Source organism: Nanorana parkeri, unplaced genomic scaffold (genome assembly GCF_000935625.1).
Source record: "Nanorana parkeri isolate BGI_ZX_2015 unplaced genomic scaffold, ASM93562v1 scaffold740, whole genome shotgun sequence".
Classification (NCBI taxonomy): Eukaryota; Metazoa; Chordata; class Amphibia; order Anura; family Dicroglossidae; genus Nanorana; species Nanorana parkeri.
In genome coordinates, this window is record NW_017307008.1 from 488,709 (window position 1) to 505,045 (window position 16,337).

A 16,337-nucleotide genomic window follows, 5' to 3' on the forward strand; every position below is an offset into this window, starting at 1 on the left:
ATCTAATGGATAATATATAAATACGTCATTCATATTTATTCATTAAATTGCTCTGAAAATTATGCTGACAGATTAAAATACCTTAAAAAAAAAAGATAAATAAATGTATCAGTTTTTTTTCTCTGTGGATACATTGACACCCAACTATATATTTTAAAACATCAAACTTTATTAAGTTAATAAATTACAAATATTTATACATTTTAAATTGTAATTTTTTTTCCTGCCACTAGATGGAGCGGAGGAGCAGAGCAGGAGAACCCCTCCCCGAGCAAAGTGGTTACACCTCTGAGATTCCAAAATTTAACTTTAACCCCTTCACAACCAACGACGTACAGTGTACTGGCATCTGACATGTTGGGTAACGCCGCACACGCCGGAGTGAGAGCAATAATTCTAGGATCAGTATTTTTGGGTATCACTAAAGTGATGACCTGTGGGGGCTTTTAAAGCGTTGTCTGTGGACATTTTGGGGTACTGAATTTTGTCGCCGTTTCACGGACGCACACAATTTTTAACCTGGACATGTTGGGTATCTATTTACTCGTTGTAACCTCGTCTTTTATATTGTATTTTAAAAATGGGTATTTTATTGTGTTTTGGGGCATTTAAGTACATTTTTCACTACATTTTGGGGTTTTATGAGGAGATGCGCTAATATCGTGCAACATAAAAATTTGCAACTGCCGCCATTTTATTCTATAGGATCTCGGCTTTCAGAAAACATGGGGGGATTGGAGGGTTTTAAGTAATTTTCAGGCCTAAAATGTGGAATATAATATGTGTGCAAAAAATGAAGAAAAAAAAAGGCCTCAGTTATGAAGGGGTTAAACGTATTGGACGTATTGGAATGAGGTGGCAGTGCTGAGTCCTAATTTCATGGCCCCTTGTAAGAGTTCAGGGAGGCAACAAGAAAACGGGTTCCCTGGTCAACAGAGGGAAAGCATTCATCAATGTCTACCCTTAGGTGTGTTTTTGGGTTTTTTAAATCAGCTTTAAATATAATTGGCTGACGGGTTCGCTTTAAGATTCTGGACATTTGCTGGTCCGTGCTATAGAAAATACAGCGCGTTCACCGAGCTAATGACAGGGACAGACGTTATTATGTACAGCCAGGCCCAGAGCAGTCCCAGGATTCATCCAGACACCCGGAGATCTGCTCTGGTCTTCTGGTACCGTATCTGCCTGTTGGGTTCTGACATCTGGCCTTGTATGTGACTTTGCTGCGTCATAGAGAATCCCAGGCCATGCAAGCTAAGAGACCTTCGAGAAAAGATCTGTTCAGCCAGAAGAGTTAAAACCAAGAAGGTCATAGAGAATCCCAGGTCATGCACAGGAGCTGGAATACCCTCTAGAAATGGTCTGTTCAGCCAGAAGAGCTAAAACCAAGAGGTCATAGAGAATCCCAGGTCATGCACAGCAGCTGAAAGACCTTCTAAAAAAAAGGTCTGTTCTGCCAGAAGAGCTAAAACCAAGAGGTCCCGGATAATCCCAGGTCATGCAAAGCAGCTAAAACCAAAAGGTCATAGAGAATCCTAGGCCATGCTCAGCTGCCAGAGAGACCTTCTAGAAAAGGTCTGTTTAGCCAGAAGAGCTAAAACCAGGAGGTCATAGAGAATCCCAGGTCATGCAGGGCAGCTGGGAGATCTTCTAGAAAAGATCTGTTCTGCCAGAAGAGCTAAAACCAAGAGGTCACAGAGAATCCCAGGTCATGCACAGCAGCGGGGAGACCTTCTAGAAAAGGTCTGTTCAGCCAGAAGAGCTAAAACCAAGAGGTCACATAGAATCCCAGGTGATACACAGAAGCTTGGAGACCCTATAGAAAAGGTCTGTTCTGCCAGAAGAGCTGAAACCAAGAGGTCATAGAGAATCCCAGGTCATGCACAGCAGCTGGGAGGCCTTCTAGAAAAGGTCTGTTCAGCCAGAAGAGCTAAAACCAGGCGGTCATAGAGAATCCCAGGTCATGCAGGGCAGCTGGGAGACCTTCTAGAAAAGGTCTGTTCAACCAGAAGAGCTAAAACCTAGAGGTCACGGATAATCCCAGGTCATGCAAAGCAGCTAAGAGACCTTCTAGAATAGGTCTGTTCAGCCAGAAGAGCTAAAACCAAGAGGTCATAGAGAATCCCAGGTCATGCACAGCAGCTGGGAGACCTTCTAGAATAGGTCTGTTCAGCCAGAAGAGCTAAAATCAAGAGGTCATAGAGAATCCCAGGTCATGCACAGCAGCTGGGAGACCTTCTAGAATAGGTCTGTTCAGCCAGAAGAGCTAAAACCAAGAGGTCATAGAGAATCCCAGGTCATACACAGCAGCTGGAAGGCTCTTCTGCAGAGTCACATTTTTATTTAAAAGTAATAACAATGTAGAATTATCTCCGCAGTTACACAGCAGAACTTCTTTTTTTATCTCGATGGTGTTCCCTGGCATCAATCTCACCGTTTCCTTGCCGGACATGTGACTGTCAGCTTCATTAGGCGCATTTATTAAGGGAGAGGCAATGAGCTCAGTTATAGGCATTGGAGCATGAAGAGAGATGCCTGCAACACATAAATCTTTAAAAGGAAGCAAAACATACACTTGTGAGCAATTCATTTGGAAAATTTTGGCTTTTTTCCCCTCGAATGTGTGATACGGGAGACAGGGAATGTGTAGCACCAGGTCCATTAAAGGCACTCTGAGGAAAGGGAGCAAGCAGAACACGAGTCCTTATCAGGGCTCCATAAGTCTCTACAAGAGATGCTTCCTCTATGGTCCTTCACTCCAGGTGTTGGGTCTATTTCTCATGTCCACCATTTCCCCAGAACATATAGCACTCTGGGTTGGGTCGTCTCATAAACCTCCAGCAAGTCAGACATCTGGGTTTCGTTTGGTTGTGACAGTTCATACAAAGTACAAGCTCGGCAATGACTCAACAGCCCAGCTCCATCTGCTCCCTCTCCCAACAGTGATTCAGCAGATTAGCTACTCCTGCTTCCCTTCCCAGCAGTGATTCAGCTGCCCCAGCCACTTCTGCTCCCCTTCCCAGCAGTGACTTAGCAGCTCAGTTGCCATACTCCTCCCTTCCAACAGTTATTCAACAGCCCAGCTCTGCTCCCCCTCCCAGCAATGACTCAGCAGCTCAACCCCTGGCAGGATGGGTTAGAGGGGGTTTTAAGAGGGAGATACTTAGCCCAAAGTTGGGCCTCATCCACTTAAATAATCATATCTCAGCCACAGGTTCACTTTAACATCAGGCTATCAATACACGCCCTGCTGAGACAAATGATATGAACAACTGGAACGGATTACATCGGAGTCCGGACTGGCTTCGCTCTGCTACCGGCCGCGTCTCTGCGGTTAATATTGTGAATTTTTTAAATGATCTTTTTGGATCACACAAAACGTCTGATCCGGAGGAACGTCTGTAGCTGGATGCGAAGAATCCGACGGCGGAGCTTTGATACCCTTCCCTCCCGCTCCATGGCGTGCTGGCGGCCGCGTGAACTGTCCTGACCCTCACATTCACCTTCCTCCTTAGAGGCCCCAAAAATAATTTATTTTCTGAAAGCAGAGGCACCAAAAATTCTAAATTTTCTGAAAGCGGAGGCCCCCTAAAATTATATATTTTCTGAAAGCAGAGAATAAAAAAAGAGAAAGCTAGTATAAATGTTTTTTTATTGCGGTACGACATTTCTACAATATCATACCCAATGTGTCGGATGAATAGATACCAAACATGTCGAGCCTTAAAATTGCGCACGCCCGTGAAAAGGCCAAAACAAATAAAACATTTGACCATAGGCAACATTTTATCCCTTTGGCTGCCAAGGATTTTTGGGGGTTTTTTTTTGCACCCGTTATAATCCACCTTTTAGGCCTGAAAATTACTTCAAAACATTTTATACATTTTGTGAAAGCCGACACCGGGTAGAATAAAACGGCGGCAGCTGCAAATTTTTATGTTGCAGGATATTGACGCAACTCTTATCAAACCCCAAAATGTAGTTTAAAAAATGCACTTAAATTAAATTTAGCGCCCCAAAACACAATAAAATACCAATTTGTTTAATAAAATATAAAAGACGAGGTGACAACGAGTAAATAGATACCCAACACGCCCAGGTTAAAAATTGCGTGCGTCCGTCAAACGGCGTCAAATTTCAGTACCCCAAAAAGTCCACAGACGACGCTTTAAAAGCCCCCCACAGGTCATCGGTTTAGAGATAAAAGTAAATATTGGCCCTAGAATTACTGCTCTCGCTCTGGTGTGCGCGGCGATACCCAACATGTGTAGCGCGATTGTCGTTTCGTAAGTAGGCGCACCCGACGCGCATGATCGCGGGGGCAGGGACTTAAGCGTCCACTCCACTCTTCCTAAGACCTCCTGCTTTCCAGCTCCCTGGTCAACTCCTCCCATACTCGCCTCCAGGACTTCTCTAGAATCTCTCCCATCCTCTGGAAATCTTTACCCCAACCTGTCCGTCTGTCGCCCACCTTGACTGCCTTTAGGCGATCCCTTAAGACTCATCTCTTCAGGGAAGCCGATCCCACCTCAACCCAACCACTCAACCATCACGTTCTCAAACAATTCATATAATCTATTGGGGTGCAGATCGCACTTCAATAGCTTATTGCTGAGCTTCAGGAGCCGACCAATGACAGCTCAGGGACCGGAAGTGATGCAAAATGCGTCGCTCCCGGTGCCATAGAGCAGGAAGGAGATCAGTGAACGAACATTCGCCGCTCTCCTCCCCAGCTTCCCACCGGCAACTGACATGCCAGCCCCGGGCGTGTTGGTTGCAGTACCAGGCGTTCCAGTGCAGGCAGGAGACATGAATGGCACCACCACGCCCCCTCCCGCCCCAGAACGCAGGGAGCCCTTTGTTTATGCGATCCAGTGCGTCCATGGCATGGTACCATTGTAAAGCAATGTCTGAATAATGTAACGTCACCAATGCTTGCTGGAAGCGATGCATGATGGGAGAGGTAGTCTTGAGAAATGGAGCAGAAGGGAATATTTCAGTGGTTTTGAGTTGTTCCTTTTGATCGGCCCTGGAGACAGCTTACTCGCTCATGGTCAGGGAGTTCAATAATATGAGGGAGATGGCGGAAGCGACTCAGATATCGGACAAGAAAGTAAAGCAGAGCGCCAAACTGATCAGATATCAGAGACATAAAAAGATTGATTGGTTATATTGACCACACAGCCAACGCGCCTCGGGAGAACACACAAACTCCTTCCTCAAGGCTTTAACCATTGGGGTAAAAGGTATTTAAAAACAAGCTAGTGTGGCGCTCTCGCTAAGCATTCTGTGACCGTTCATCATCATCATATAGAATTGTCCTAATAATCCTTTGACGTCTTCTTACCTCTACCTGCTGGCAGATCTGGATGAGCTTTCCCATCTGCGTTTCGAGTTCGCTGCTGTACTTGACCAAGCTGGTGAGGTTTGACTCCAACGTTTGCTAGAAATAAAGAGAGAAGGACAAAATGAACCCCTTTTATATCGGTTGTCATGCAATGGATTTAATTAGGATTATATGAGGATCTAATGTACTTCATACATTGTATTTCCCTGTAAAAGCCTCCCTTGTGTAGACATCCGAAACCCCCGAGACTGCTGCTAGGTGCCGCCATCTTGGATGTGATCCCAACAGACTTAGTGACACTCTATAGCAGGGGTAGCCAAACTCCAGCCCTCCAGATGTGGTGAAACTACAAATCCCGTGATGCATCTCTCTCTGGGAGTCATGTCTGTGGCTCCAAGAATCTTGCAATGCCTCATGGGATTTGTAGTTCCACCACAGCTGGAGGGCCGCAGTTTGGCTACCCCTGCTCTATAATATTCCCCTTTACTCCTCCCCTGGCAGATATATATGTAGAGGGTTGTAGAGGAGGGGTGAAAGAGCTGAGCCAGCACAGACAGTAATTAGACACTCCCAGAAGAGGAGAGGGCTATGACATACAAGGAAGACAGGTCAGGGTGCCCATGCCGACTGTGTCCACCGTCAAACGTACCGACAATGGGCACGTGAGCACCAGAACTGGAGCACGGAGCAATGGAAGAAGGTGGCCTGGTCTGATGAATGATGTTTACTTTTACATCATGTGGATGGTCGGGTGTGTGTGTCACTTACCTGGGGAAGAGATGGCAACAGGATGTACCATGGGAAGAAGACAAGCTGGCAGAGGCAGTGTGATAAAGCATCACTTGTTTTTCCAGCACATCCCACAGACGATCCATTGGATTGAGATCTGGAGAATTTGGAGGACAAGTCATCACCTCAAACTCATTGTTGTGTTCCTCAAACCATTCTTCAACCATTTTTGCAGTGTGGCAGGGAGCATTATCCTGCTGAAAGAGGCCACTGTCATCAGGGAATACCGGTTCCATGAAGGGGGGGTACTTGGTCAGTAACAATGTTTAGGTCGGTGGTACCTGTCAAGAGTGGCATCCACATGAATAGCCGGATCCGATGTTTCCCAGCAGAACATTTGTAGTTCCACCACAGCTGGAGGGCCGCAGTTTGGCTACCCCATTGCAAGGCAATGTTCTGCTGGGAAACATCGGGTCCTGCCATTCATGTGCATGCCACTCTGACAGGTACCACCGACCTAAACATTGTTACTGACCAAGTACACCCCTTCATGGAGACGGTATTCCCTGATGGCAGTGGTCTCTTTCAGCAAGATAATGAGCCCTGCCACACTGCAAAAATGGTTGAAGAATGGTTTGAGGAACACAAAAAGGAGTCTGAGGTGATGACTTGTCCTCCAAATTCTCCAGATCTCAATCCAATGGATAGTCTGTGGGATGTGCTGGAAAAACAAGTCCGATCCATGGAAGCCAATCACCTCACAACTTACAGGGCTTAAAAGATCTGCTACTAACGGCTTGGTGCCAGATACCACGGCATACCTTCAGAGGTCTAGTGGAGTCCATGCCTGGACGGGTCAGGAAAAGGGGGACCTACTCAATATTAGGGGGGGTCATCCAGATACCACAGCATACCTTCAGAGATCCAGTGGAGTCCATGCCTAGACGGGTCAGGAAAAGGGGGAGCTACTCAATATTAGGGGGGTCATCCAGATACCACAGCATACCTTCAGAGATCCAGTGGAGTCCATGCCTGGACGGGTCAGGAAAAGGGGGAACTACTCAATATTAGGGGGGGGGTGGTCATCAAGATACAACAGCATACCTCCAGAGGTCTAGTATAGTCCATGCCTGGTCAGGAAAAGGGGGACCTACTCAATATTAGGCGGGTGGTCATAATGTTATGGCTGATCGGTGTATATACACATGTACACAATATATATTTGTAGCTTTTTAATGGCATCTGGTAATATCTGAAGATACGTGGACGCTCTAACACACTAATCACGGCCCGGAAAGTGAAAAACAAAATGGCACAAAGCGAAGCGCTCATTCCCTCCAAACGCCTCCACACATGAATACATCTCCATAAACCGGGGTCCTCGTCAGCCGAGCTGTCATTTAGCATTGTGCACGCGGCGTGATACGCTGTTTATCTGTCCGCCGCGCATCCTGCAATATTTATAAAGCCAGGAGAGTGCTTAGCGGAGCTAAAGATAATCCATTTGGATTCCTTAACGCACAAGACTGTACGACGCATCAATCATTAATGGCGACACAGAATTCCCATTAAATGATGTGATTTCTACCAAAGGGGGGGTGGTTTGGGATCGGAGATGAAGCTTTACCAATCTTGTAAGCGATACCGTATTAATAGCTCGGGCCTTCCAGGAAGGGAATTATCTGCCGTCGGGAGCAGGAAACATGAATAGGAACAAATTAAAGCTCCGGATTAATTCTGGGAGGGCAGACGAAAGGCTACGCATTGGACTCCATTAAAGAGGAACTGCGGGTAAAATGAAAAAATACATACAATATATTACCAAAAGTATTGGGCCCCTCCCCCTCCAAATCATTGGATTCAGGTTTTCCATGACATTTCCTTGCTATTAAATATTCCGCGGTCACCTGTTACTGGTATTATAACAAAGTGGAAGCAACTGGGAACAACAGCGACTCAGCCAGGAAGTGGTCGGCCACGTAACATGACAGAGCGGGGTCAGCGCATGCTGAAGCGCACAGTGCGCAGAAGTCGCCAACTGTCTGCAGAGTCAATAGCTACAGACCTCCAAACTTTGTGTGGCCTTCAGATTGGCACAACAACAGTGACACTGGGAGGCCATTAAAGTTCATGTGCGTATAAAGGCGTCCCAATACTTTTGGCAATATAGTGTATAAGTAATTGTTGTCAACACAGTTTTCAATTTTCTGAATCCCCCTGTAACAGGTTTATTCGCTGTTGATCTGTTATATTTCCACTTCCTTTCACAGGCCAAGCTGTCCAGAAAAAGCAACAGTTACAGGGGTTGGGGAAAACCATATAGCAAAAAAAAATGCTAAAAAGAGCACCAGGCAGAAGTCAAAAAATGAGTCTCAAGAGTAGAAATTAAAAAAAACCTTTATCGTCTTCACGAACGATGACAAGATATGCACCTCCGACGCGTTTCGGACTCAGGAATCCTTTATCAGGGTGTGAACAATGAACAAAAGGACACCGATGGATTCTAAACTCGCAACTCTTCATGCAGGAGTGGAAATCCATGGTGTGAAAAAATTATTTGGCGGGAGTTCAGTATTTGGGGGTGCTTAAAATAATCATCACCTTATATTCATATAGCTTAACCCCGCCCCCAGAAAATAAAGGGGCCGGCAGGGTGCTGTACATAGATTCCTGAAAACGTTACATGTCCCAGGAGTCCATTGTTTAGGATAACAATGCTCCAAACGGCATATGCCGGACTTCCTGTTTGGACAGGTGTACCAATTATCTACCTGGACACAGATATGTATGCAGACAGATGGTAGAAGAGCATTAGTTCTCTGCTCCTCCCCCACCCCCATCATTGTTCTCAGACCTTTGTACTTAAGGAGTCATAGCATGGAAACAAAGTCAACAACCACAACCCGGAATGAGCTGAAGTGGAAACACTCAATTTCCCTCCCTGATGTGCTTTAAATATGCTGGAAAAAAATATCTATTTTTATCGTAATTTTATTTATTTTTACTTTATTTTATTTCTTTTTATTCATCTTTGCTTTATTTTTGTTTTATTTCTTTTTATATTTAGATTTACTGCAGTTGTTTTTATTTTATTTATTTCATTCATTTTTACTTTATTTTTCCATAAAATTTTTCATTACTTTATTTTCATTCATTTTTGCTTTATTTAGTTTCATTTGTTTGTATAATATTTCTTTTTACTGCAGTTGTTTTGATTTAACTGATTTTTATTTTATTCATTTTTACTTTATATTTATTCTTTGTATTTAGTAGTTGATTTAATTTAGCGATTTTTCTATTTGTATCTTCTTTTTTTCTGGTGTATCTGACGTAGCATTTTTAATTTAAAGTGGATCTAAACCCCAGGAACAGGAATGTCACATGTTGCAGCTGCCCACTCCTTAGATGTGGTGGCCGCATTAGTGTCACCACTGTCACAGAGCATGCCGTCCGAACGACAACTCAACGTCTGGACAATGTAACATTATCACTGCTCGCTGGAAGCAATGCATGATGGGGTGTTAGGTCTGGAGAAATGGAGATTGCATCACATCAAGCAGCGGGGAAAGAGACGCAAAGGAAGTTGTTGGAAGTGATGGGCAGACGGAAGGCAGCGCTCACTACATAAAAAGGGATTTCTTCACAAAAGCTTTGATTGTATTATCAAAAAGCAACTTTAGTATGTATTCTTATTACAATGCTGATGTGACAGGTCCTCTTCATCCTGCCTGAATGTGTGCCACGGTCCAATTCTATTCTGTTGGGAAAACCATACTCCTCAGGACTGCTGAAAGCCACCATGGGCACAGCTCCACATAAACAAAAGAATGTGATTGTGGTACTTATAAAGTGCATATTCCTATTACAATGCTGATGTGACAGGTCCTCTTCATCCTGTGTGAATCCCTAACATGGTACAATTCTATTCTGCTGGAAAAGACGTACTCCTCAGGACTATTGGAAGCCGCCATGGGCACAGCTCCCCATACATATAGAATGGGATTGCTGAATGTATATATAGGTCCTCTTCATCCTGCATAAATGTGTGCCACGGTCCCATTCAATTCTGTTGGGAGAGCCGTACTCCTCAGGACTCCTGAAAGCCGCCATGTGCACAGCTCCACATAAAAAAAGAATAGGATCGTGGCACTTTTATAGGATGTCTGTAAAAAAAAAAGTCATACCATGACCTGGATGAATGAGAACCTACACAGACATATTTTATAGTATGTATTCCTATTACAATGCTCATGTGACAGGTCCTCTTCATCCTGCATAAATGTGTGCCACAGTCCCATTCAATTCTGTTGGGAAAACCATTTTCCTCAGGACTGCTGGAAAACACTATGGGTACAGCTCCCCATACATATAGAATGGGATTGCTGAATGTATATAGTATGTATTCCTACCCTGTTTCCCCGAAAATAAGACCTACCCTGAAAATAAGACCTAGTACTATTTTTTGGAATTGCTAAAATATAAGACCTACCCCGAAAATAAGACCTAGTTGTGACCATTCCCAGGGCCGGTGGTGGCATAAGGGGGAACTTGAAGAGCCGCGGGAGAGGCAGGAGAGAATCAGCGGTGCCAACTAAGCCAGCACTAGAGAAAGCGAGGTGGCAGCAGAGGGAGCAGAGCCGCATAAGCCGATGCCTCCTCTATAGCGCCGCCTCCTGTCACAGGCGAAGTAATACCAAATGCACTCCCCGCCTGTGAGGAATCGATAGTGAAAGCGCGCTTTGCTCATTCTGGCCACCGATTTGTTACCAAATTGCTCTTGGAAAGGTACAGCACCCCTAATTGCCCTTATCATCATATTTTTGTACATGAATACATGTAGATTTTTCTACATGAATAAGTGTGGATTGTTGTACATTAAAAAAATAAACAAAAAAATAAGCAAAAAAATAAGACCTACCCCGAAAATAAGGCCTAGTGTGTTTTTTTGAGCCAAAAAAAATATAAGACAGTGTCTTATTTTTGGGGAAACACGGTATTACAATGCTGATGTGACAGGTCCTCTTCATCCTGTATAAATGTGTGCCACGGTCCCATTCAATTCTGTTGGGAGAGCCGTACTCCTCAGGACTCCTGAAAGCCACCATGGGCACAGCTCCACATACATATAGAATGGGATTGCTGAATCTATATAGTATGTATTCATATTACAATGCTGATGTGACAGGTCCTCTTTATCCTGTATGAATGCGTGCCTAGGTCCTATTCGATTCTATTGGGAAAACCGTACTCCTCAGGACTGCTGGAAAACACTACGGGGTACAGCTCCCCATGAATATAGAATGTGATCGTGGCACTTATATAGGATGTATTCCTCTTACAATGCTGATGTGATAACCGGAGAGGACAGGCGGGCACTTTACCGCTCCTTTAAATGATTTATACATTAGTATATTTCTTTATACAATTATTTCTAGTAGAAGAGTCCCTCATGGCAGGATCACCAGAGATTAATATTTGTATCTCAGTCATCAGTCATCCTGTCTATAGATGATCGATCGGTTGCTCACAATCTTTCGGGAACTCGACACTTTAATGTGGACTCTATTGGATACAATGTATCATTTATGGATGTTCGTGGGATCCTCCCCAAGTGTCAGGATCTGAGACCCCATTCACACTGAGTGACACGGAGAATCGCGCGTTTCTCCACACGATTCCGTGCTGAGCGGCATTAGGCTACATTGCACGATATGGAGCAACACTGCACATTTCGTAGCGCGACTTTTGGGAGGGACTTTGTCGCTGCTACATTGGGCTGCAACCAACCAACAGCGGTCTTGATGTGACATTCTTTCCTTACATATTGCGGTGCAAAAGCGACCCTCCTGCAGCGCGATGTCGTGTAATGTCGCCGGTAATGCGCGACTTTGCGCAACACCATCGAGTCTATTGTGGCCAAATCGCGCGCCATCCTCCGGAAAATAGGTCATGTTCGAGCTACAGGCCACATTGAGCTGCGAGATGTGAACAGCTCCATTGAAATGCATCGGACGAGCTACATTGAGCGACATTGCGCGGAAATATGCACGATTTTGGAGCGGAAACCGCTCAGTGTGAACGGGGTCTGAAGAAGGACGACGATGGCAGAAGCCATTTTTATTTTTTTTTACAAAAAATGACATTGCTTTCTTTCTTTTTCATAAAGAAGAAGAGCAGCAAGAAAAGCAAAAAAAAAAAAGCCGCAGAGGATCCGAGTGCAGCGCGATGGCATCTATAAAACATATCCCTGCATAGGAGAACATCACAGCGGGGGGATGACTGCCCGAGGCGTCCATGTCAGCAAGCCTACGTATATACAGACCATGCATAATATGTATGACTCACCGTGCTGGAAAGATATGAATTCATATAGAGAGGACAATTTACTCTGCTCTCTACATTCCGCACATCCTCATCAGTCCCAGCCCGGCAGCAGATCACAATCTAAGGTCCCCGTCTCACATGCATACATACTGTATATGTATATATATATATATATACACACAATATATTACCAAAAGTATTGGGACCCTCCCCCTCCAAATCATTGGATTCAGGTGTTCCGTGAAATTCAATTCCCATAGACACACTCCTAAACCTTGTGGACGCCTTCCCAGGGGAGTTGAAGCTGTTATAGCGGCAAAGGGCGGAGCCAACCCAATACTGAGCACTACGGACTAAGACTGGGATGCCATTAAAGTTCATGTGCGTATAAAGGCGTCCCAATACTTTTGGCAATATAGTGTATATTGGGGCCAGTTTAGTAGACCATTAGCCAGAGATGTCTTTGGAGAAACCAGAGTAGCAGGAGGAAACCAAAGCCAGCACGTGCAAACTCCATACAGATGGTGTCCTCACCGGGATTTGAACCGAGGACCCCCAGAGTTTCAAGGCAGACCACCGAGTAATGGTGCTACCTAGATTTTACAATCATATGCTAAAGGATGGGGGTTTATTACAAGTCCAACTCATTTTAGTGGCTCACAACTCCGCCTCCATCAGGTCTTGTGTGGTGGCAGTTGTTGGGCGTACTGGAGAAACAGAAACTGGGGATTATTGAGGTCTGACAACTGAGACGGGCCACTTATAATAATCCCCATTTTATATATCTGGCTCTCCAGTTCACCTAAATGTCAACGCACAAGCCCTGATGAAGTGAAGCTGTAAGCCCCGAAACGTATTGGCTATACTCCCTTTAGGGATGCACTGATACCGGTACTTCCATTAGCATGGAGCTGGCTTCCTGGGCAATCAGGAAGCTGGGCAAGGAGTCATTATTGGCTTCTTAGCCAATCAGCATGGAGCCAGCCAAACAGAAAGAAGCCGACTTCACGGCCAATCAGCATGGAGCCGGTTTCACGGCCAATCAGGAAGCTGGGAGTCGAGTCATTAGCTGCTTCCTGATTGGCCAGGAAGCCGGCTCAATGCCGATTGGCTGGGAAGTCGGCTTACCAGCCAATCAGCAGGGATCCGGCTTCCCGGTCAATCAGGCGGGTTATTACCTGCGGCCTAGCTACCTAATAGGCTGAGAAGCCGGTTGCATGCTGTTTGGCCGGCACCATGCTAATTGGCCAGGAAGCCTTACTTTCCAGCCAATCAGCATGAAGCCCGGCCAATCCAGAAGCTGGGAGACAGGTCATTATCTGCGGCCCGGCTTCCTAAATGTGCAGGAAGCCGGCTCCATGTTGATTGGCTGGGAACCCGGCCAATCAGCATGGAGTCACCCAAACAGCATGGAGCTGGCTTCCCGGCCAATCAGGAAGCCGGGCCGCGGGTAATGACTCGTGGCCCAGCTTCCTGATTGGCCCGGGAAGCCAGCTCCATGTTCCTTCGCAGCACTGTCAGTCAGAGAAAATCTCCCTCTGACCGGAAGCTTCGGGATCGGGATAAGTATCGGAGCATTTGGGCATGTACAGGTACTGGCCCGATAGTCTGGCCCACTCTGGTGTAATCCCCTCCCCCGCCTTGCCCCATCCTTTTACCTACTAGTTTCACTGGATATGAAGGCACCCTGGCCAATGATATCTTCCCGACCATGAGCCAGGCTAATCCTAGTAGGGAACGAACTCTAAATTTCGGGGATGCTGAGCCCCCAGAAACGTGTCTGACCTGCTTTATACAAACCTCAGGCTCTCATCCTTTTACATACTCTTGACCACTCCAGGGACCTCTCGGGATACCCTGACGGGGAGCTGGCTGTAAGAAATGAATGCCAAGCCCATGGTTCACCGATCGGTGGGTCCGGCGATCCACCTTTCATATTCCTTGGTGTCGGCAGGTTAAATTGTTTTTTGCAGCGGAGCTATGGCCTGCAGTGTTGTCACCCTATAACAGGAAGTGCCTGAACAAGGATCTCCACTGAAGGTTCACCAAAGATTCTTGAATAGAATGTGCAGCTCAGTGGACATTCTTGTATGCTTCAGCGCTGGGATGAATGAAATCCTACGCGCGGGAGTTACGGCGTCCCTGGCCAAAGATCCCAAACCTGGAAGAAGATTGGGTGAAGATCATGGCCAATGAACGAGAGGTGGTGAGTGTGCTCCAACTCTGATAAACAGTACAAGCAACAAAAGGCTGCAGTTCCATAGCAAGAACACAAAAGGTGGTGCAGTACTTTTTTGGGTACTTCCTGTTATAGGGTGACAACGCTCTCTCTTTGTCTCCCAATTGTGCTCCTGCGTTGTCAATATATCAAACCTAAGGCCCTTCAGTCAGGGTTTCCTTCTGAAGACTTTGGAATGGATACGTTGACGATCGCTCTGCCATGAAAGTTTTGAAGATTTCACTCTGTCACACCATGCCAGCCCTCAAAGAAAACTGGGACAGCGCAGAGCGTCCAGAAGTGCCTTCAGCATCAACCAAAGGAAGAAAAAGCATCTGTTACTGAACTATTTATCCGGTGATATTCTGGCTGAACTCAGCAGAAAACAGAAAAAAAGGAACAAGCGGAAAATCACCATGACAGTGAAACATTTCAAAGAGTCATGACGATGACAACCATGGAATTAGGTCAACGGGGACAAGTATGGAACCAGGTCAACGGTGACAAGTATGGAACCAGGTCAACGGTGACAAGCCATGGAACCAGGTCAACGGTGACAAGCATGGAACCCGATCAACGGTGACAAGCATGGAACCCGATCAACGGTGACAAGCATGGAACCCGGTCAACGGTGACAACCATGGAACCAGGTCAATGGTGACAGGTATGGAACCAGGTCAACGGTGACATTTCGGGTCTGGAACGGCGAAGCTAATTCACTATTAATGGCGAATTTGTTTTATACGGCACGCTGCAGCAGCGGGACGCTCGGAGACATATGTTAAGGGACGCGGAACTTCTGACAACATCTGATCAGACCGTACAGGAGAATTCTTCGCGGTCCTGTTAATCTGCAGTGAAAGGTAGAGAGGAGCGCGGCGGCTGAAGGAAACGGTGAGGAGACGTTGAGAAGAACAGACACAACGTAACAGAAAAGCTCTGACACAGTCTGACTCCATTGTCGTCTTTAGGATCTCAAACCTCAGAATGTAACGGGGATGTGATGTGACACCGAAATAAGAAGTCACTGGCTTGATGGACTTTGCATGTTTATGTGTAACAAATAAATACAAAATTGTATATAATTTTTATAATTTGATTTGTAATTTTTTTTTAAATGTTCTTTCTGATCGAATGTCTTTAGGGTATTTTCTCTTATGAATGTATTCGCTTTATAAATATTATCTTCTATAAAAATAAACATTTTATTAAATTTTTTTAAATTTAATTTTTGTTTTTAACATTTTTTTCTCCGATCGAATGTCTTTAGGGTATTCTCTCTTATGATTCAATGCTCGAAGAAAATATTCTCTTCTATAAAAAAAGAAACATTTTATTTATGTTTTTTAATTTAATTTTTGATTTTGTTTAACATTTTATCTCTGATCGAATGTCCTTAGGGGTATTTCTCTTATGATTGAATGCTCTTAGAAAATATTCTCTTCTGTAAAAATAAACATTTTATTAAATTTGTTTAAGGGTGCAACAACTAATCGATTAAGAGAATAGTTAGTAACTATTCTCATTATCGGTTAGTTGGGTAGTGAGGAAGGGGGGGAGAGAGGGAGGGATAGAAAGAGGGAGGGAGAGAAAGAGGGAGGGAGAGAAAGAGGGAGAGAGAGAAAGAGGGAGAGAGAGAAAGAGGGAGAGAGAGAAAGAGGGAGAGAGAGAGGGAGAAAGAGGGAGAACGAGAGAGAGGGAGAGAGAGAGAGCGGGATA

General features: G+C 45.2%; 1 protein-coding gene across 2 annotated transcripts in view; it reads right to left on the reverse strand.

The window, feature by feature from the left end:
• MID2 (midline 2) overlaps positions 1-16,337 on the reverse strand; it is a 104,798-nt gene that overhangs the window by 55,157 nt on the left and 33,304 nt on the right. For both annotated transcript variants that reach the window (XM_018564249.1, XM_018564248.1), the window contains exon 2: positions 5,348-5,443. In XM_018564249.1, coding sequence (XP_018419751.1) covers positions 5,348-5,443 — 96 coding nt within the window. The remainder of the gene's footprint in view (positions 1-5,347; positions 5,444-16,337) is intronic.